The sequence below is a fragment of the Saccopteryx bilineata genome, chromosome 4, assembly GCF_036850765.1.
Source record: "Saccopteryx bilineata isolate mSacBil1 chromosome 4, mSacBil1_pri_phased_curated, whole genome shotgun sequence".
Lineage (NCBI taxonomy): Eukaryota > Metazoa > Chordata > Mammalia > Chiroptera > Emballonuridae > Saccopteryx > Saccopteryx bilineata.
Window position 1 is genome coordinate 278,498,634 of NC_089493.1, and position 23,363 is coordinate 278,521,996.

At 49.1% G+C, this 23,363-nt stretch overlaps 1 protein-coding gene across 1 annotated transcript in view; it reads right to left on the reverse strand.

Annotated features, from left to right (window-relative positions):
• Positions 1-23,363, reverse strand: part of SNX29 (sorting nexin 29) — a 568,687-nt gene that overhangs the window by 157,302 nt on the left and 388,022 nt on the right. Inside the window, exons 17-18 of the mRNA XM_066274829.1 lie at positions 8,103-8,158; positions 4,689-4,770 (exon numbers count right to left, since the gene is read on the reverse strand). Coding sequence (XP_066130926.1) covers positions 4,689-4,770; positions 8,103-8,158 — 138 coding nt within the window. The remainder of the gene's footprint in view (positions 1-4,688; positions 4,771-8,102; positions 8,159-23,363) is intronic.

Consider the following 23,363-nt stretch of genomic DNA (forward strand, 5'->3'; position numbering starts at 1 on the left):
CAGCCAATATTTCTGGTGGCTAAATTCAAAGGCTGCATTACTCCCACACAGAGGTCTGAATCCAGCTGTACTCACAGCAAATGGTCCCCCTCAAAGGGGAAGACCTAAGGGCTCACACCAATTTAGTGGCTGTAATATTTGCTTAAGAAAAACCAAGCAGGTTGTTTTAAGGTCTAGCACGCCTTCATAAACACAACGGTAGGATGTTAAGACAGTGGACCTCAAACTTGTTTGGAAGTCAGGGCATTCAGGGAATAATGTCAAACATTTACAAAGGCAGGAACTAGGAACTAACTGATTAACAACAGATGTAACCATTTCAGATGGAAGTGATGGGAAATCAAACTCAGAAGCACAACTGTGTTAACACAGGGAGGAAGACAGAAAAAAACTAAGCAAGACCAGTTAGTAGACTGCGTTTTTGTTCCTTCCATTTTCTTTGTTGCTGCTTAACCATTTTATCTCTGGCTAGTGTCTGATGCAGCCAATTGTTAGCGGGGCCAGAAGTGTAAGAAATATTCATGGATGAGAAAGTTAAATGAAAAAGTTCTAGACATCAATTCTACTTGTTCTAAAAACTGGTTGAAGACTGCCATTTCTTGCTTTCAGTTCCAGAACACGCCTCAGCCTCCATCCTGGACCACAGGAAACCGCTGCACCCAGAGGTAGAAACCTTTGTTAATAACTGCGCTCGGGCCTCTGAAGGGACAGCACTTCTTGCCAGAGTCCTTTGTGCCAGATATGACTCCAGACCGCTTCCCAGGGCAAGAGCTCAGTTCCTTTGACACTTCAGGGTCCATTTTCCAAGCATCCAGGCAGATTCTCAGGCACTGTCTCCTGGCATTGCTCAAACGAGAGGTTCCAAGGGAGCACCTCTTCCACAGCCAGGGCAGCCCACTGTGAACCGGTACCCGCATTAACAATTTTCCAAAGCAAAACCACCCCCACCTGGCTCTGGCCTTGGCAGGCCTTTGACAGTAATGTATCCGCGGTGGACCCAGGCAGCCCCACAGACGGTGCCTGGCTGGGCGGCAGGGTGCCCTTGGCCCACCACTCAGAGGCAGAGGGCACCCACGCAGGCAGGACCTTGGTCAGGCCGGGCCTTCCCTTCCGAATAAAGCAACTACCCCAATTCTTTCAAGGACTTTTAAAGAGCTGGGCTCCACCCTTGTTCACGGGATCTGCAAACTGGTACCTTGTCAGAAAATGCTATTTGGACTGATAAGAACTGTCACAGAATGAGATGCTCCTCCGTGCTTGTGTTTTCTCACCCATTAAATGGAGATCATTAAGTGGAGATCATTAAATGGAGGGTCCTCACCTCACACCTGTCGCGAGGACTGAGGAGCTGTTTATGTAACACACACAGGGCAGTGCTTCTTAGTAGCACTACCGCTGTTACTGTTTTATCGCAATCTACCCATTCCTTCACATCCATGTTTCCCAAATATTATTCATTCACCCAGCTTGGGACTAAACTTCTTGCTGTTTTCACTATGTTTATTTAGTGTATTTCTTTAAGATGAATCACTTTCTACCTGTATTTATTTTATTTTGTTTTGTGGGAGTGACAGAGAGAGTCAGAGAGAGGGACAGATAAGGACAGACAGGAAGGGAGAGAGATGAGGAACATCAATTCTTAGTTGCGGCTCCTTAGTTGTTCATTGATTGCTTTCTCGTATGTGCCTTGACCGGGGGGCTACAGCAGACTGAGTGACTCCTTGCTCGAGCCAGAGATCTTGGGCTCAAGCTGGTGAGCCTTGCTCAAACAAGATGAGCCCGCGCTCATGCTGGCGACCTTGGGTTCTTGAACCTCGGTCCTCCACATCCCAGTCCGACACTCTATCCACTGTGCCACCGCCTGGTCAGGTTACTTGTATTTATTTTAAAAGGGAATTATACATCACCACAGTAAACGGAAAAATATAATTCTCCAATTCTATAACTAGAAAGCAATGTGCAAATAAACACAAGAAAAACCAAAACAAGGTAAATGAGTAAGCTCGAGTCTGCCGCCTGCCACAGGCGCTGATCCCAATGTCCTCTGTCTTTCTCTTAAGAACGATTAGATGGCGTTAAAGGCCCAGTGGCCATGCAGAGCCTCTTCCGCTGGGTGACCACAACCACCCCAGAGCTGAGGTGGTCATCTCCCTGCAGCATGTGCACCACTGTCCAGCCTCCGCTCTCCTGAGCCCGTACCAGCACAGAAAGTCATTCTGCTGTCCCCCACTCTGGGGAACACTAGCCAAAGCATGTGCTTGATATTTTAAACAAGTCACCTTCTATCCAATATCATTTATGATTTAAAAAAACAAACACTGTAACAAAGGTTTTCTAAAACGCTTTGGAACACATGCTCAGATTTTGCTCTGGAGGCCCCCAGCAGCAGCGTCATTAGCTAGAAGGAGAAAAACGATCACATTCAGAGGTGCCACTCCCCCAATTCCAACATCCAGGAAGGTTTCAGAGCCCAGGATGAGGGCTGAAACTTCCATGCGTGATGTGGGAGCTGCCAGGCCCGTGGCTGAGGAAATCTGGGCCACGTCCTCTGTGCACTGGTTGGACCACACCCGGGAAGGCTCTGAAACCCTGCATGGGGAGAGAGTAGCTTGAATGCCACTGTGACCACCGTGGAAACAATCTCCCAGGCAACAGCATATTTGCTGTGTCCATCTCATTTCATAACTGACTTTCAGAAGCTAAAACCTGCCAAGTTGCTTTCTGGGTGAGGAGGGGAAAGAGTCCTAAATGAAAGGTCAAGGAAACCTCTCAAGTGATACCAGCATTTTCATTTCGCTCTAAAAAAAAAAGGCTGTCTGCTTCACTTTTCATCCTCAAGACAATACCCCCGAGCTTTCCGATGACAAGACAGAACTCGAATGGCACTCAAACAAGGGGGAATATGTTTGTTTGGATTTGGGATAAAAAGAGGAAGAAAGAGAAGATATTCAGAAATCTGGGCCCTGGCTGGGTAACTCAGTTGGCTAGAGCCTGTCCTGACATGCTGAGGTTGTGGGTTCGATCCCTGGGCAGGACACATATAAGAATCAAGCAACAGCAGCATGAATAAGTGAAATAACAAACTGATGTCTCTCTCTCCCTTCCTCTCTCTCTCAAAATCAGTAAATATTTTAAAAAGAAATCCATCATACATAATTCTCTTTTTTAAGTCATAGCTGAGAGCAAGACAGACACTCAGCTTCTCTAACGCTTTATTTTAAAGCACTGGTGTTGCCCAGCTAAACAAGCTAGAAGGACGTTTTGGTGCAAGCTTCCTTGCCAAAGTCATCTGTCCGTAAGATTCTGCGTAAGATGTGTGCGTCCTGCTTGTGCTCGTTTCTCTAGAACACGTGTTCACCACCAGACCTGCCACCGGAGTCCAGACACGGAGATAGTTTTGGAAGACAAAAAATGAATAATTCTCATGCTAATAAGAGCTTTTCAAGGTAGGTATTATTATTATTTGCACTTTACAGATAAGAAAGCTAGGATTTACTTAAGGCCACAAAATTAAAACCAGGGCTTTTATTTTTAAATTCACTGGCATTTTTTTTTCATCATCCCAGTCTCTGGGGAAAATATCTTAAAAGAATTCTTCAGTGGGTCAATTCCCCACTAAGAAAAATGGCAACAAAACTCAAGGCTTTTCACAGAGCTTCTGGGGCATAAAACAAAATCTAACGAAAACCATTGTGGTACAAGAAGACAGCAGAGCCAGAAGCAGCTACGAGTCAGGGCTGGAAACAGAACACCAGTCCAAGGACAAGTGAAACCAGTGGCAGGAGGTCAGGACCCAAGGCCAGAAAGAAGAAAGACAAAAAGAGGATAAGCGGGCGGGGCCAGAAGAGGCATCAGAAAATCCGAGAAAAGATGGAAAACCAGGGTCGCAGTTACTTAGGCAGAGCAGCCGCCAGACAGAGGAAGGCCCACGTCCCAGACACTCGACCCCCATCCAGCAGGTGGCCGAAGGAGACTGAGGAGCCATCTGAAGTTTCTCCTGTCAATTACCTGCTGCCCTCTTCGGGAAGAGTGGCCTGGTCTACATCTGGGGAACCACATCTCCCCTCTCATACACACTTGGTCAGTAAGGTCTACTCCAACCCCAGTGGTAGCAGGGGTCACATGGTCCAAACCTGGCCAATCACAGAAGTCTATTACCCAACCCCAAGGTTTAGGAATGGACCTGAGATCCAACACAGAGCCATACGAAATGCTGGGGACGTGGCTGAAACCACCCGGACAGGCTCAGAGCCTGGTGCTGCTGGGAGCCATTTCACCCACCCACAGAGAGCCAGCCCGGACCGGACGCCTCGCCAGGGGAAAACAGGAGACAGCAGCAGATTCTGCAACACTGGACCAGTCATTCCCAAGGCCAGATCTATGCCTGGACTTCTTAGTTGCAACAGAAGCCAACAAAGCCCATTTCTAAACAAGCTGTCAGAGCTTAGGGGTCATGGCCACACCAAACAAGAGAACTAACTAGCATGAGAGGCTCTGCCCTGCTCCTGCTCTGAGGAGGGACCACTTCCTCAGGGAGGCTGGGCAGCTGCAACGCTCCTGTTTGCAGGCGGTGGCCTCCTAAGTACAGCACCAGCACTCCACTGCTCAGAGGCGAAAGCACCACGGCATGGCGAACGAACATCAGAGCTGCCCCAGCGGCGACGCCCAGCTGAACAGCAGGTGCTTACCTGATACACGTGGAAGGCATTGGTCGCCTTGCCCCGGAGGAACACTGACGGGATCCAGACGTTGATCAGCGCCCGGTTTGATCTGACCAAAGGGAAAATCAAAATTGGTCATGTCAATTTACCAAAAAGAGGGGAGGAGGGACTGTTTTTCCCTCTGAGAGGCATGGTGTGCAAACAATCTATGACAACATCTCTAACACTTCACAGTGAAGGACCAGTTTAAGTCTCATCACTTGGTCCCCCAAGATTATTTTTAAAGGACTTAGTTTAAAATATTTTTTAGGCCCTGGCTGGTTGGCTCAGCGGTAGAGCATCGGCCTGGCATGTGGGGGACCCGGGTTCGATTCTCAGCCAGGGCACATAGGAGAAGCGTCCATTTGCTTCTCCACCCCCATCCCCTCCTTCCTCTCTGTCTCTCTCTTCCCCTTCCGCAGCCAAGGCTCCATTGGAGCAAAGATGGCCTGGGCGCTGGGGATGGCTCCTTGGCCTCTGCCCCAGGTACTAGAGTGGCTCTGGTTGTGGCAGAGCGACGCCCCGGAGGGGCAGAGCATCACCTCCTGGTGGGCAGAGCGTCGCCCCTGGTGGGCGTGCTGGGTGGATCCCGGTCGGGCACATGTGGGAGTCTGTCTGACTGTCTCTCCCCATTTCCAGCTTCAGAAAAATAGAAAAAAAATATATATATATTTTTTAAATTTACATATGCAGTTTGTAGTCTGGAATGAGAAAAAGCTGCCCTTAAGTTCTGAGTGACTGTGGCTCAGAATTTATTTGAGCCTCAGTTTCCTCATCTGAAGAAGGGGTAGTAACCAGCAGACCCCACTGAGACTGTGGAGGGTGAGGTGCCATGATGCCCACGGAGTCTCCGGAGCACCCAGAGGAGCCACGCTACCTCCTCGCTGTGCTCACTTCAGACCTGGCCCCCATTTTAAGGTGAGGCTCCATGAGAGAGCTCAGGAGACGAACAGCCATGCTACAAGAGCAGCAGAGGTTAGAGTAGAGGAAGGGAAAGCAAGAAGTGACCGGGTAGGATACCAGCACTCCTCTCTCAACGTCTCCAGGAACAAAGAGTTTGTATAAGACTCAAATAAAACAAGGTTTAAATAAATGCAAATGCAAAATCATTTACCAAGTACCTAACAACTTATGGCTCCATATGCTTTTATTTACATATATATAATTATTATATATATTTAATCTCATTATATATATATATAATCTCAGTTAATCCTCATAGGCTATCTAAGGAATTTTCAAGGGTTATTTTGGTTATGTGACAGTTTTGCCTTCTGTGAAAACTTTCAATTCTACTTGTGAGTCACTGTGTATCTAGGCCCCTCCCACCACTGCCACCACACTTCCGCCAGGTGGATCCAGCTCATAGGAGCTGATAATTAACTGCTGCTGAGACATCAAGATCAATCGCAACAGCGAGCCTGACCTGTGGTGGCGCAGTGGATAGTGTCGACCTGGAAATGCTGAGGTCGCCAGTTCGAAACCCTGGGCTTGCCTGGTCAAGGCACATATGGGAGTTGATGCTTCCAGCTCCTCCCCCCCCTTCTCTCTCTGTATCTCTTCTCTCTCTCCCTCTGTCTTCCCCTCTCCTCTCCAAAAATGAATAAAAAAAAAAAAAAAAAAAAAAAAGACAGAGCTGTGCTGTTCTGGAAGGGCTGGGAAGCTCTGCACCTCGCCCCTACTCAGAGCTGTTTCGGGACTGAACGCTTTTCCCCACGCTCCCCTTTTCTCTAAAGACCAGCTCGTGAAAACGTGCCCACCTCCTGTGCTTGGAACTTGAGACGTTAATCATGGAAGGTTCCACGACTTAATGTCTCACAAGCTCTAGAGTAAAGAGCGTTTATTTTCCCAAAGAAATCGCCGTCTCCTCAAGCAGCATTTCTCCTGAGCATCGAGCTGAGGTGCTGACCCTCCTCCACTGTGGGTCACTTTCCTGGGGCTCCGGGTACAAATCGCCATTCCGAACCACAAAATTGGTTTGTGTGCCCAATAGTCACCCTGTAAAGGTCCCCAAAATTGTACTAGTGCCTAGAGTTACAAATCTCTGGGGAAGAGATGATGTGACCGGACCAGGCGGAGGTGGCTGGAGGGCAGGGACTGCGGCTTTTCCTCCCTCCATCCAGGACTTGACATGACATCCCCCTGCCATCGGCGCTGGGTAAGTTATTTTAATACCGAGTCCTTTCCGGTCACAACGGCCATGTTTCTGGGATTCTCCTGCATGGCGTTCACCTGCTCCCCAGCTTGTCCCCTCCTCGGCCCCCCACCAGGCTACACCTCATTGTCCTGTCTGTGCTGGACTCACCCACCCCTGGACCATGGGGGGCAAATTCACCTTTGATTTCCATCCTTTACCTCTTAACCACCTGCGCCTCCTCATCCCGCCAGTCTGACTGCCCGTCCACACCCACTGCAGCCACCTGAGCACTGAGGGGGCCTTGGCATGTGTTTCATGATCTTAGTCTAATTACTGCCATGACCCTGCAAGGCTGGTATCATGACCTTCATCTTATGAACGAGGAAACTCCGGCCCAGTGAGGTTTAGGGGCTTGCCCAAGGTCACACCAATGTGAGTCCTGTAGCTGAGATTTCAACACAGGCCAGCCTGGCTCTGACAGGACGCCCTCTCCCGTGTCCCGCCCTCTCTCTCCAGGCACAGGCTTTTCCCAGAGGACACCTCCCCTCGGGAGGCCGAGTCTTCTTCCACTCAGTGCAAGTGGAGGAGAGAGGGGAGGGGTTCCACCTAGCCTCGATCCAGAACCCACTACACTCTGTTTACCAGCACGACGGGATTATCCCTCTGAAAACCAAGGCAACCTGATCAGAAATATTCAATCTGAAGACCAACTAAATTCCTTAGGGGTTATCAGCAGAGGCACCACAGAAAATTAGATCCAATCAAAATTCAGACCAATGCATTGAACTACAGTCTCCGACAGCCCAGGGGTTGTAAACTCAGATTCCTACAGGAGACTCACAGTGAAATGAGTGGTGGGCACTAGCATCAGGCAATAGGGAGAAGTGGGACTGCGGTTCACTGATGAGCTCTGCCCTGTGGGAAGGAGGCAGCTGCTGCTCAGCGCTGCGGCCATGCAGGGATCTGAGGCTTCTTTTAAAGATGATAAAGAAATTTACATTTTTATGTGATATGATACCTTTCAGCTCTTAAATGGCAGCCAAAAATAATAATAGTTTTTCAATACAGAAAGGGAAACATTAAATACATATGAAGATCAGCCTCAAGCCACAGACGAACAACTCCCCACCTCTGCAGTCACCAAACCAGCCTGTGCGGACTTCGTCAGGGACTTCTGTTTCCCTGTGTGGTCCTTTTGGGACTCAAGCCAAACCACAGAGTCCTATTTCCAAAGGGCCCCTCATAACCAGACGCTGTGAACTTACATTTCAAAATCCGACAAACTCTGGTCTTCAGATGTTTGACTCAAATCTCCAGGCACCTGCCATCAGGAGAGGAAAAAGGGAGACAAAAAATACAACATGGTTACCATGGTTTGCATTATCTTAAAAGAATCCTGCCTCTCGATGATCCCTGAACATTTCCTGTTCAGACGGAGGTGAAGAAGCTGGTGCAGGAAAACAATGAGAGAGTGCGGGGAAGAATGGGCTGAGAGAGAGTGCGGGGAAGAACGGGCATAGAGAGAGTGTGGGGAAGAACGGGCAGAGAGAGAGTGCGGGGAAGGACGGGCAGAGAGACAGTGCGGGGAAGAAGGGGCAGAGAGAGAGTGCGGGGAAGAAGGGGCAGAGAGAGAGTGCGGGGAAGGACGGGCAGAGAGAGAGTGCGGGGAAGGACGGGCAGAGAGAGACAGTGCGGGGAAGAACGGGCAGAGAGACAGTGCAGGGAAGAACGGGCAGAGAGAGAGTGCGGGGAAGAACGGGCCGAGACGGTGCTGCAGGGATAAGAATACGCCAGCACGAGAGTTCTCAATTATCTTTACAGAAAAAGGGCTGTTAATCCTATCGAGATAATCATAGGCACATAAAAGCATGTAATTTTGTAGCTATAAAGGCTTAGTTAAAATCTGAGATGCAAGATATCAAATGTGCAATAGAAAAAAAATATCATTGTCACCAAGATGAACATCGTACACACGGACAAGCCCAATGCATAAACACCAACAGCCAACGCTACTGCAGATGGCTCCATCCTTTCCCCCAAAGAACACAGAAGCAATTTAAGGCAGCGCAACATGGTTCCTTCTTCTGACTTTGAAGGGCCCCGTGAGAACGTGTTGAATGAGGGAAACTGAACTGCCTAGCGCGACGGCAGTTATTATGTAAAGCAGACAGGGAAATGGCCAGCACCAGTTGATGCCCAATAAATGGTGGTGACATTATCACACCCAGGGAGCACATTTCCTTTTGTGAGCTCATCGAATCCGAATGGGTGAGAGCTTAAGAACATGGATCAAAACTAAGAGGAACCAAGTGAAACAGAGAAGGGTGCAGGGGAGTAAGGGGAAGAGAGCTTCTATTTCCCACTTCACACCTGTCAGAGATGTATTATCGCAATCTTCATCAGTCTGGGTAACAATCCCGGGTGGGTGGTACCCCCACCACCACTTTACAGATGAGACTGAGGCCTGGAGAGGCTGTCAAAGCTGCCCAGTCACACATGGAGGAAGCAGATATGAATCCATCTGCCCCACTTCAAGGGCTTTTCTCTACAGACCCTGCCAGAGAGAGGAAAAGCCAGCGCGAAGGTGGGACTTTTAGCCAGGAGCTCTGCTTGTAGAGTGGTTTGGAAGACACAAGAAGGTTCCCCGTGAAGAAACAGGGTGCCCTTTGGAGGCAGGAGAATCCAGGGACTATGGAGCCTGCGCTCTGGGGCCACGCGGCTCAGGATCAGCTCCGCTTCTTCCCAGCTGACGGTCAGGAACAAACCATTTGATTTCTCTGTGTCCCACTGATCTAATCTGTAAAATGGGTTTAACGGTAGTAATATCACAGGCTATTCTGAGCACAAAGTGAGTCAATAGCTACAGAGTATGCAGTGCAGTACCTGGCAGGTAGAAAGGCCTCAATAACTGACTTAACCATGATAATAACAACATGACAACTACCGAGAAGCAGGGCCAGTGTGTTCTGTTACCCTCGACACTCGACATGAACCTGTGCTGCCAACACAAGGGGTTTCTCTTTCTTACACATGGCAGTCCAGAGGACGACCCAGCCAGAGCCCCTTCCAGATGGGTGGAGCTCAGCAACTGAACTGGGATCCTGCTGCAGACTTTGCTAAGAAGCTGCTTTTGAGGGATTCCTTCAAACCCAACCAGGAGGAAACTGCCTAGCCACTTGGAAAAATTTCCTTTTCAAACGATCAGAACTTCTGGGCTGGGGGGTCGATGTGGCCTTCCCGTTAAGCCGACTGTCATTTTCATGAGGGTGGCTGGAAGGAGAGAAGCTATCATCTACTAGGAAAACCAAGATCCCCAAACAGCCACGTCCTGTGACTCAGAAATCTCGTTCCCAAGAATTTATCTAGGAGAAACAACCAAAGACATCAACACTTACATCAAAGAACATTCTCTTTCCATTGCTGAGACAAAAAAAAAAAAAAAAAAAAGCAAACAACCTAACAGCCCAATTACAGAGGACTGATTCAAGGAATGAATGAGATGGCAGGGTCAGAAATGGGGTACACACATGCACACTCACAAGGGTGCAAGCATAAAAGAAATTCTGGGAGAGTACATTAAAAAAAATAGTGCCGGGGGATATCACTGATAATAGATTGAGACTGGGGAGAAAAAAAAGCTTTTTTTTTTTAAATAAATGCTTATTTATCTTTTAAATAAACTGCTTTTAAAAAATGTAAATGTGCTTTTGAAGAATAAGGTAGCACTCCTGTGCTGCTGAGAAAGGAGCCCCAGACAGAGATCTAGTTAGAGCAAAGCGGGCTGTGCTGGGGGCCCAACAAGTGGCCTTGACTGCAGAAACGAAGGATTAAGAGTATCAACTTGCCTTTGTTTGGTTTTGCATCAAGAAACTATAGCAGAGAAATTCAGGACACCAACAGAGGGGCAGCCTGGGGCGCTGGGGTGGGGCACTGGGAGTGTGGCTCTATACTGAACACCCTTCTATAGCATCTCAGCTTTGAAATAATGCACTACCACCCCAAGTTTAAATAAAAATGCATAAGGCCACCAAAAGAGTGCTTTTGATCAATTTTTAAGGGCATAGAGAAAAGCTCCTGGTCTCTGTTTAATAAAAAAGCTGCTAGGGACTACAAATGCCTGGTGAGATTCCTAATATAACTTACAATGTATGCTCATCAGCAAAGTCAGAAGGAAGCAGATCCAAAAGGTGGCAGCAAGAGCTCTCCGAGAGAGCGCCCAGGCGGGTCTGGGTTCTATATCGGAACTTCTCTGTACTTTCTACAATGAGGATGCGTCCATCATGTGACCACAAACAGAGACACATTACATATTAAACCATGCATCGTATTACTATGTAGATAATATATTTCACAACTTCTTCCCCCCAATGCGTGTTGCTAGCATGCAGCCAGCCAGATGGGAGAGACTGCCTTCAAATGCTTGTATGCATCAGGGATGAAACAAGGCAGGGGAAGGCCCTAAGGCACAGCCTCTTCCAGGCACACTCTCCCCTGATGGAGTGGGCACCAGGGCGGGGGAAGGCCCTGAGACACAGCCCCTTCTAGGCACTCTCTCCCCTGATGGAGTGGGCACAGGGGTGGTGGTGGGGGGAGGCCAGGACTCTAGAGCCTTCTCTGGCGGGGCTTCAGCCCTCTGAGCCCCCCCCCCCCCCGCCCAGGCCCCTGAGTCTCCGCTGGCATGATGAGGGGATCAGATGGCATTAACAGATCAGAGAAGGGACCGTGGAGACACCAGCTGCACCATTATGCCCATCACGGCTTGGAAAAGCAGCCCCATCTCAGGCTGGAAGTGAGTAGAGCTCAGACCCAGGGAACCCCCTTGGCAAGAAGGAAGCTTCTGACTGTGCCTTCCCCACAAAGCAGAAGGGGCAGGTGACCAGCAGGACGGATGCAGAAGACAAGGCGGGATTTTAAGGACAGGTATCACTTTACAATCACAAGAACAAAGAGCCTCTTCAAAAACGATTGATTCTTAGAAGGCATTTTCTTGACAGATCAGTTTTTCCTCAAGATGCCGGGTTTTAGGAAACAGTGGGTGTAGGTATCTGGGAACTGTTAAATCCTTCTGATGCCGAAGCTTTTCTTCTAATTTCGTGGTATTACTGGGATCAGCAAGCCAGGAGACATTTATGTGTCAACTTGAGTTCTGAGGAGGCCGGCTGGAGAAAGAATCTGTGAACTTTCTGACCTTGTGGAAAGTTCTGTCTGGAAAATCAGGCCAGGCTCAAAATCAACCTGTTTGATGATAAGTGGTGGCCAAACTTATTAAACATCTGAAAATTTTGTCTTTTCCTGCTGTCTACATAATTGGTGCTAGACAGAGTCAGGGTTTATAGTAATCACCCGGGAAGTGGGCTGTACTTCCTGCTCTGGCCACAAGAAGTATGGAGAAGAGTGTATTTCATTAGAAAAACCAACTTTCTATTGATAATGGCCACAGACATCTCTCGTGACCTCCAGGGAATCAGGAGGACACAGCTCAGGGATTAGCCCCCTGTGATTCATCCTTAACAGGGGCATGAGGAAGTGATTGGCAGCATGGCTGTCTTCATTCACTTCTCCTCCACCCCACAGAAAGGGCCACTCGCCAGCTGGCCTGTCGCCTGGGAAGTCCCACAGCAAGACATGGGTGCAGGGAAGGAGAGCCCCTTGCTGGAGAAGTAGGGAAGCCAGAATCCTGGGTCCTCCCGGAGCAAACAGCTGGGCGCTGCACATACCGGAACTGAAGGGACAGACAAGACCCACGGAGAATCAACCTCCGGGCTGCATCAGCAAAGAAGCTTCCACACACTTTCTTCACTCAATGTCCTGGTGTGCTTTGGGGCTGGGGAACAGGGACAGGCCAGCCGACAGCAGCCACCTCATAACGCCCGTGTGGAACTTGGACACAGGGTCATCCTGACCTTCTGACTGGGAAGTCCTCAAACTTGGGCTGGGAAGAGGGGTCAAATGCTAGAGGTTCTGCCACAAACAATGACAAATACACTGAGTAAACGCTGATTTAAAGAGGGAGAGAATAAGGAAAGGATGAAAGGAAGAAGGGAGAAGTAGGGAGGGAGGGAAAGGAAAGAGGGAAGGAAAGAAGGAGGGGGGAGGGAGGGAGAGGAGGAAGGTGGGTGGGAGGGAGGGAGGGAGGAAAAAAGAAAAGGAGGAAAAAAGGAAGGAAGGAAAAAAAGAAGGAAGGATAAAAGGAAGGAAAGAGAGAATCAGTCAACTTGCCAAAATCACGGGGGAAACTCTATGTCCTCCCTCTGGCAGAATCTGGGCCCAGGCAGGTGGCAGAGGCACCCTGCTCTTCCTCGGAGCTGCCCTCACTTCCAGTCCTGAGAGGTATGCAAACACAGCAACACCACCATCACCAAAGACTTCCTGCTCTACACCGTGCCTTCATACGCCCCTTCCGCACAGCCCTGCAGGAAGAGGAGCCGCTGCCCTTTCACAGGTGAGGACGGCACAGATCAGCATGAATAAACAGGAAGGATGCCATGCGCCCAACCCAGATCTCCCAGCCCATGGCTCCTCAGCAGCCTCAGTCTGTGAACCCAGGAGGGGAAGCTCACCAATCCCACCTGAAATCCCAGAGGACAGCGGCACAACTGCCACATGAATAAGTCACCATCTTGGATGTCCAGCTCAGTTCAGCGCCAGGTGACGGTAGCCCCAGCCGACACCTTATGGTGTACCATAACCACCCAGCTGAGCCCAGTCAGCCCAAACAATTATAAGAGATAAGAAAACAAACGTGTTTTTTAAGTCGTTAAGTTTTGGGATGGTTTGACATATAGCAATTAGTCCAAAAAGTAATTTGTCCGAGGTCACTCAGCTAGTAAGTGACAGAGGTGAGATCCAAATGCAGGTGGCCTGGCTCCAGTGTCTGCACTTCTCACCACCATGCTCCCACTACGAAGCCCCCGGTCTTTGCATTTTGCAACTGCATATGAGGAAGCCCGGAAGATGAAGTCAGGCGGATTCACACCGAGCGCCTCAGCTGGTGCGAGAACTGAGCCCTCCGATGGGGTGAAGGAAGTCTGCAAGGGCTCGCTCAAGCGCAGACGTGCTCGGTGCGCGCCTGGGTCTACCCTAGGCCTTTCTCACAGCCTGTTTCCTCTGTCTCCACAGAGCGATTTAGGTAGGCACTGGCCTGGAGGCGAAGGCACAGACCTGGCCCAGTCCAAAGTGGCCGGTTTTCCCCCTCAGAAACCCAGCTCCTTTTCCATCTCTGGATACACAAGTCACTCTTCAGACTCTGAGCTGAATCCACAAGGTCTCAGGGACAGACGGAAAGGCAGACATTTTGAGTTCTAATCTCAGGCTCCCAATGATGGTGAGAGAAGTCACTTGGCTTCAGCAAACCTTGGTTTCCTCCTCGCCTACCGCATGAAAACCAGTCTCTGATCATTCTGCGAGAGAGGATCGGTAACACTGGTGGGAGTGAGGGACCAATAGGTGTTGAACACCTACAATGTTCCCATGTGTTCATGCATTCAGTCCTCAAATACTATGAAACACATAGTATCACTAGTTACAGTGCCTTCTCCTGTTACCTCAGCCTCTTTGTATAGCTGGCTCTTTTCTCATTCTCCACGTCCCAGCTAGAATATGAGTTCCCACAGCTGCCTTTCCTGACCGCCAAAACTAAACAGACACTCACTGCCGCCCTCTACCCTTCACGCTGGTCAGCAGGCAGCTACTCCACTCGGGTTTACCTGTGCATTGGTGCCCTCCCTGTGGGCTCCACATCTGCTCTCCCGTGACACAGTGCAGCCTTGCCTAGCTCCTGGCATACTGTGGGCACTGAATGAATATGTGTGGCTGATTGAATGAATGAATGATACAATATAAGCAGTATTTCCACACTGAAATGTCAATCCACGTTTAAACTGCTTTGTAGCAAATTCACAATCTTCACGCATGATAAGGATAAATTAGGTTGGAGACTAGAAGAACTGCAGAAAGTGAGTGGTATTCTCTCTCTTCTAATTACAGGTCTCCCAGATTCACTGCTCCAAAGGCAACAGGCAGACACTCCAGGGCAGCAAATCTTTGCCCAGCCATGAAATGACACCCACAATTTGTTTTCCAGAGTCCCTTTCTCACTCATCCTTCTTTTCAAATAGCTTTCCCTTAAACAATAAGCTCTCATTTTGCACTGCCAAAAACGATAACTATTTCCTATCCCACCAACACCCCTGCTTTCTCATCTCACTTTTCAATAAGGAACAAAACGTGAGATGGCAAGGCTCTGCCTTCCAGACTGACTGGCCAAGCCCGGGACACACACGCCCCGGCCGGCTGCTTCAAGCACAGAGGTGGCCTGGGCTCTCCTTGCCTCCTGGAGACAACTGTCCTGGGTCTGGGCCACTGCCAGGGTTCTGAGTAGATGTTTGTTAATTTGTTCTTTTGTTTTACAAACATACAATTAGAGATATCAGAGCCACATGTGGTTTAAAATCATCTGAGATCTAAGACTTACTCTTACCATGGGAAGTAAAAAACTGGTAAATAAGAGTTTTAAAGAGTTTTTTATACCATCCTCTGGCTAGTCCTGGAAGCTCGCACAAATGCAGACCATCACACTTCTGTGAATTAGTTTTTGAGGCGTCTGTTTTTCTCAGACTGAGAGTCTTGAGGACAATATTCTCAGAGCCCAAGACAGTATCAGGACATAGTGATTGCTCAAAAAAAATGTTCCCTTTGGATGCATAGATATAAAGATGTACAAATGAACAGATGGGTCAATGGATGGTTGGAAGAAAGACAGAGATGAGAGGGAAGAAGTGTGAGAAAATTATCTAATTTACTAAGACAGACATCTAATTTCTTTCCAAGTAATTAAGACACATAAACAACATATGTACAAAGACACCTATACAAGGACATTTATTGCAACATTATTTATGGCAATAATAGCCTGGAAACAAGTAAATGAAATGGTTATATAAAATACTGCTACAGTTAGAGCCAGCCTGCACAAGTACTAGAATAGCACAGATCCCTGCTCGCAGGGAAAGGATGATCTCTAGGACATAACGTCAAATGACAAAAGCAAGACACAAAATAGTATGTCAGATGAGCTACTACTCTCCTGAAGAAGCTGGAGACAGGCGTGCCTGTGCGCTTGGGTCTGCATTAATCATCCCCAGAGAGGCACGCGAGACTGCCAACAGCACGGGCCTCTGAGGGGCGGACAGTGAGGAGCACAGGGTCAGAGGCAAGAGGAAGAGTTTTTACTGTAAAACTTCAGACCTTATAAATTGTTACCATATACATGAGTGGTTACCCTTCTGAAAAATAAGTGTAACAACCTTGAAATTTTAAATTAAAAGAAAACAGTATGATGTCTGTGATGGGGGAAACAAGACAGCAAGGGCCTCGGAGAGTGGGTTGGGCCCGAGTGGGAAGGTACACAGGGGACATTCTGGAAGTGTGGGAATGTGGGCCACACACATTTATGCCCTTGTCAAAACTCAGCGAGCATGCAATGAACATGTGCTCTTTTAAAATGATTAAAAATAATGTGTTGTGATTTCTTTCCCCACTCTAAATAAATACTTTAACTTCTGTTTTTTCAAAGGACTGGATTGGGACTTAAGCTGGCTGGGACTGAGCTCTGACTCGGCTGTGTGACTAGAAGCAACCATCACACTCCTCTGGGACTCCTGTCTTCCTGTAAAGTGGGGCAACAGAAGCAGCCCTGTAGGGTTGTTGTGAGGCTTCAGCATGAGCCTGCAAGAACCATACCCTGCCCGCCTGACCAGGCAGTGGCACAGTGGATAGAACGTCAGACTGGGATGTGGAGGACCCAGGTTCGAGACCCCAAGGTCGCCAGCTTGAGTCCAAAGTTGCTGGCTCAAGCAAGGGGTCACTCGGTCTGCTGTAGCCCCCTGGTCAAGGCACATATGAGAAATCAATCAATGAACAACTACGGAACCGCAACGAAGAATGGATATTTCTCATGTTTCTCCCTTCCTGTCTATCTGTCCCTCTCTCTGACTCTCTCTGTCTCTGCCACACACACATACACAAAAAGAACCATACCCTGCCCAATGCCTGGCAAAAAACCAGCTGCTTGTAAGTGGCAGTTACTCTTTCATTATTCATGGACAGAGCTCAAAGGTGTTGGACAGAATAGACCGGTAGGCAGTTGGGGTCCCAGCAGCCCTCACCCATGAGTGAGGGCCAACTGCTCCATCCCCAAATGCACAGGCTCCCAGTTACTCAGGTGTCTACCCCACAAATTCGCACAAAGTTCCTCTCGTGGGCCAGACGCTCTGGGCAGCAGGGAGGCAGCCCAGGGAACAGGAGAGACAAAGCCCAGGACTCAGGAAGCACACACTCCATCAGGAGAGACATCACTAAACAACCCAGCAACACAATCAATTATACAATACAGTGTGAAGATTCTGTTATCCCAGCGAAGAAAAACTGGGGTAACAGAGGCATCTGGGAAGGGGCCGGGGACAGTGGCTGGAAGGAAAGGTGGCTGGAGCTGAGCTGAAGCATGAGGGGAAACAGCCTGTCTCCGGGCTCTGCTCAAATCGAGGGAAGTCACGGATAGGAACGGAGCCAGGGAGAGACTGGGCATGCTCACGTCTCAGTGAGTCACTCTGGTAGCGCAGAGACCGGAGTGAGCAGGAGGGAAACGCCAGAGGCTGCTGCCCACAGGCACACAGACACACACACGGACACACACACGACACACGGACACACACACGACACACGGACACACACACAACCATCTCGACTGTGCGCATGAGAGAATATGCCAACCTCTCTGTCCATCACCTTTCATCAACAGATATTTTTAAAGCTCACTTCTAAGAAAAATACTAATCAACGACTGTCTACAGTTTTGCTAGGCTGAAATTACTAATATAAGCTTATTCTTAAGCTATGAACTTTCCACTAGTGAAAGACTTAGGCCTGTAGTAACGAGATGACAGCATTCAACTGACCCAAGCCTTCTGACGAGGAAGCCAAGGCCCGAGGAGCCAAGTAAGCACCTCATGGTGGCTGGGTCTCCTGGCTGCCAACTTCTACTGCCCCTCGCCACACGCAGGGGAGGGGGTGTCTTACCTGCTCCCGACAGGTCCCAAGGGGTACTAGTACCTGCACCGTTGGCTTAGTGGCCAGCCCCTCTATCCCCCCCATCCCCTGCTTCAACGAATCTGGTTCTACTTTGATCCTTTACCCATAGTGAGTTTCCAAGGAAGAGCTCCTTCTAAAGAAATGGTTACACAAGCATGATTTATTTAAAAGGAAAAAAGTTCAAAAAACACTAAACTAACTGCCTCATTCATTCTCATTTCATCCCTAACTCCCATTGAACAACTAGAGAAACTGAGGAACCGAGCAACCAAAAGATGATAAAGAAAAGCAGAGTTGTGCAAATTCTAGAACCCCAATCTGCTCTCACTCGTATTGTGCTATAATTACAGAGTAAATGAGGATTTCCTTTAAAACACTGCAAACGCACCTGGAATGGTCACTTAGAAATCAGCCAGGGAGCAGCAGCTAGGCGCATTAAAGGTATCAGGATATCTGAGCAGCAGATCTGAGGAGCCTGTTGTCACAGACAGGAGTGGCTTTGGTTTACCTGGGTTGATCTATAGACGTCAGATTGTGAGGACCACAGAAAGCACCTGCCATGTCTGTCACCCCAAACGCTGTCTTCTTACAAACAGAACACCCCTCATGAGCTTGCAAGGGGAGGCGTGTCACTGGACAGAGACTGTGGCTCATTTAGTTTTGCACTTCCAGTCCCTAAACCCAGTCTATCTCCTCACACTTCCCTATCGGGCTCGGCAACTACGGCTGCAGTTCCCTGAGGATGACAACCTTCAGGAACAGCCTTCAGGAAACACCCATCAAGGTGCACTCCGGGTGGATGTCCACTCCAGGTTCATCCTGACACAATTCCCCACACATGCACCTTTCAAGGTTTACACTTTCACACCCCACGAGCCTCAGGTGTCCCCGCTCAGCAGAGCCTCTGAGCCTTAGGTCGCCTCTCACAGAGAGCTGAGCGCTGCATCAGCACTCTGTACGTGTGTCTATTACAGCACCCACGTGCACAGAGGGCGGCCGCTTCCTTCCTACTTCCCAGAAAGCTGCACACTAACGGGCACCAGGCTGCGCCGTAACTCACCTCAGAATGCTCGGGACCTAGCCTGGTGCCTGGCAACGGGGCAATAATCCATGACGACATGTATCTTCCTATCCGAACAGAAACGTCTGAAAGGATCAGCACCCAGCACATCAGGTCAGTTATCTCTGGGACGAGGAATGGAATCCAGTGTGACGGGGAAAGGGATTTTAACTTAGCATTTCAATGTCTGCATTGAGAATATATTCAAGTATTACTCGTGCCTTCCAAATATTATTTTCTGTGTTAGCAGCTATTGTGAATTAAACGTTGGCCCCCAAATGGTACGTCTACATCTTAAGCGCCAGAACCCGTAAATGTTACTTATTCGGAAAAGCAATCTTTGGAGCCTATAAATGTGAACTGCTCTGAGTAAACAATCTTTGCAGATATACTTAAGGATCTCAAGATGAGATCATCCTGAATAATTCAGGTGGGCCCTACACCCCAGTGAAGGTGTCCTTGTAAGAGACAAATAGAGGAGACGCATGTAGGGAGAAAAAGGCATGTGAAGACAGAGACCAAGATTGGAACGCTGTGGCCACAAACCAAGGAATGCCAGGAGCCAGCAGAAGCTAGAAGAGGTAAGGAAGAATCCTGCCCTAGAGCCTCCAGTGGAGTGTGGCCTCTGACCCCTTGATTGCGGAGTTCTGACCTCCAGAGTGTTCAAGAGTAAGTGTGTGCTGTTTTGGTACATTTCTTGGCCTCTTGCCTGGTGCCGGGTCATGTTACACATTTTAGATACATCCTCCTCCTTATGGGTCAATACTATGACCATCCTCATTTTACATATTGGGAAACTGAGATTCAGAAAGCTGAGTTAACTCACTCAAGGGCACAGGGTTGTCAGAGCCAGGAGTGGAACCAGGCAGTGTGGGGCCCAAAGTCCATACTGGACTATAGCGCCTTCTCCAAAGAGCACAGCTTTACAATTCCAGAGATCTAGGCTTGCACTCTGACTCTGCTATCCCACACAAGGCATCTGACTTCTCTGAGCCTCCCTTTTCTCAGTTACTAAGCAGGGAGACAACTACTTCCCTGGTAGACGGGCCATAGACTCGGTGGAAGAATAAAACCAGCATCTGGTGTACCCCAGTGACTGACACAGAGGAGGTCTCAGTATCTCCCCAAGGAAGGAGTAAGGTAGGCTCAGGGTGTTCTTCATTGGAAGGGTCGGTCATTTCAGAAGGCTGGGGCTTGAGGACGTGTTCTTCCAGGAGGAGCACAATGATTAGAGGCACAAACCATTTTCTATATTCACTCTCTCAACCTGATACACTATGCTGGCAGCTCTTGGGAATGCCAGGGGAATGGGTGAGTGAGTAAATAAATTTCACACAACAGTTCAGGCAGTTGATTACTCTTAGGAGTTCCACTGTGCAAGATTAAAAGATTAAAGCTCTGATACCAGAGACTGAGAAAGAATTCCTGGAGCTGAGCTCTCTGTCCTCAGACGCTAAAAAGGCATATTTCAGACCCTATCTCCTGGACAACTTGTTCTGTGATGTCCAACAGTGAAGACTAACAGTAACAGTACCTTCCAGAAATGCTCACTCATAGAAGTTAAGCGGCTCCCCCAACCAGCTAAACAATGGCCTCATCACAGCGGGACAGCCCCCATTCACTGGCATGGAAGACTCAGGATGGCCATCAGCAAACTCCTCAGTGAGAATGCCCACCTCATCCTCACAGAAAGTGCACATAAGAAGCTGCCCTGCCAGGTGAAATCGGCCTCATTTTCAATCTGTCACTTATCAGTAACCAATAAATGATGAAGTCTGATAATTAAAGATTAACATCCATTTTATAATCGCATCTCCCAAAGTGCAATGTTTCCCTAAGCCCCTTTGAAACTGATCAATTTTCAACGTTTTCTGGAACTGAGTCAAAGCAGCAAGAGGGCACAGTCCTAGACCCACAGCCTGCTCCCTGCTGTTTCTGAAATGCTGAGTGACATCGGGCAAATCATTTGTTTTCTGGTTCTGAGCTGCCGTTTTCCTACCCAAGGAAAGGGTGGGGCAGGAGAAAGGGGTGGACTATGGGTTTGCAGCCTGGCATCCATTCCCCTCCTGGGAAATCACCTTAATTAAAGGTTTGTGTGGAATGAGTGCTATGCCTGGATCCAAGGGCGAGCACAAGTAACTCAGGCCGATCAGCATAACCTGTCCTGGGGCCGCAGTGACTGGGTCCCGACTGGTCCACAAACTAAGCTGGTTCCATCAGAGTAAACGCTGGGGGTTTTCTGGCCATGTCGGACAGTCTCATTCTTTCCCGATGACTGGGCGGAGAAGCAGCCTAGCTCTCAGCTTCTCAGTTACCTGATGTGACCAATTCTTTGCTTTGCTAAAGCCAGGTTGGCTTGGGCTCTCTGTTTCTACCACTCTCTGTTTCCATCACAGCGGGACAGCCCCCATCCACTGGCATGGAAGACTCAGTCAGCATCCTAACTAACAGAAATGATGAGCCCTTCCAGCTCCGGCACTGATCTTACTGTATTCCGTAAGTTTTCCAGGAAGGCTGAGCCCTGAAAACAAACACCCGGAGGGAATACCTCAGTCCCTGCCGCCAAGGACACTGTGAGCTCTTGATGGACACAGACCACTTTGTTCGTGTCTTTGATCCCCAGGAAACTGATACAAGATACACGGGGACTGACTGAGCAGATCACTAAGACAAAGGTTTGTAAGCTGTGGGCCCCTCAGTGAGCTCAGTAAGTTTCTAATCATCACGATGACCACGGCCACCATAACCACCAGCAGCACCACTGTTCCGTGAGTTCTACCAGGTTCCAGGCACTAAGAGCTTTGCATGTATTATCTGATTGAATCCTCGTAACACCTGACAGGTGAGTAGGCTGTCACCTGCGGGAGTCATCAGGGTCCCTTCCCACCCACCCGCAGTGAGATTTGTTCATGGGGCTCATTTTGCCAATGAAGTAAGAAAGAAGTGATAGGTGGAAGCTCTAAGAGAGTGTGTGTGGGCCTTCGGCAGTTTGTTCAGTGGACAGAGCGTTGGCCCAGCATGCGGATGCCCAGGGTTCGATCCCCAGTCAGGGCACACATAAGAAGCGACCATCTCCTTCTCTTCCCCTCCCTCCCTTCTCCACCTTCTCTCTCTTTTCCCCTCCCACAGCCAGTGGCTGATTGGTCCAAGCATGGCCCTAGGCACTGAGGATAGCTCAGTTGATCTGAACATCAGCCCCAGACAGGGGTTGTTGGGTGGATCCCGGTTGGGGTGCACGTGGGTGTCTGTCTCTCTATCTCTCCTTCTCTCACTCTAAAGAGAGAGAGGGAGAGAGGGAGAGAGAGAGAGAGAGAGAGAGAGAGAGAGAGAGAGTGTGTGTGTGTGTGTGTGTGTGTGTGTGTGTGTGTGTGTGTGTGCTTGGCCAGGCTCTCCTATCCCTCTCTGTAGTGACATTTTGGAGTTGTCTGTTACTATAGCATAGCCCAATTTATCCCAATATATTATACCCATCTTCCAGATGGGAAGCTGGGGCTCAGAGAGGGAAGCACCTTGCCCCAAACCAAGCTGTTCCTGAGGCACAGAAGCCTGGAGAACAGGAAGCCTGGCCAAGCTGTCCTCAGGTTCTGAAGATGCAGGACTCCTCTGTATGCCAGGAAACCCCAGGCACCAGGAGAACAGAGGAGTCGGCCACCTCTGGGCCTCAGAAACCACCAGTCTACCCGGTGGCAGAGTAAAATTCACAGGTACTAAGTTCCCGAACCCTGTGGTATGCGAGAATATATACAATTCTGTGTAATAAAACAATGCCTAAAGCAAGGAGGAAAGAGATGAAAGGAATAAAATAGAAGTATTACTGAAGAGAGAGTGTCAGTATTCCTGCAATAGAATTCCATACCATAAATTTCCTTACTATCAGTAGCTTAGTTCTATACAATCAACTCAAGGAAGCAGTCATTTTGACTCAGATGTCTCATGACCAAAGAGTGAAACAAAACCACCTTCCAGAGTCCCTCTGTCTGCACAGTAACCGGCAATGCTTAGAAGCACACAGCTTCTCCTGCACGACCTCTCTCCCACGCTGCTCCCAAAGGCGACAGGGTGTGGACCAGTGGGTGTCTTCACCGATATTCCTGTGGTAAGCAGCCTTGCAAAATGGAGCCCACGGCCCCATCTCCTGGCATCCATGCCCCTTAGGTGATAATATAGAACAGCCCCCTCCCCCCACATGTGGGCTGGCCCTGGGGACTTGCTTCTGAGGCAGAGATCAAAGCAGAAGCGAGGAGATGCCACTGCCGAGGGTAGGCTCTAAAAGACCGTGACCTTGGTCCTGCTGGTCTTTCCCGCTCTGGCTTTCGGGGCTGCTCACTCTGATGAAGCACAAGGCTATGATGAGCCAGGGTGGCAGGAAACAGAGGGT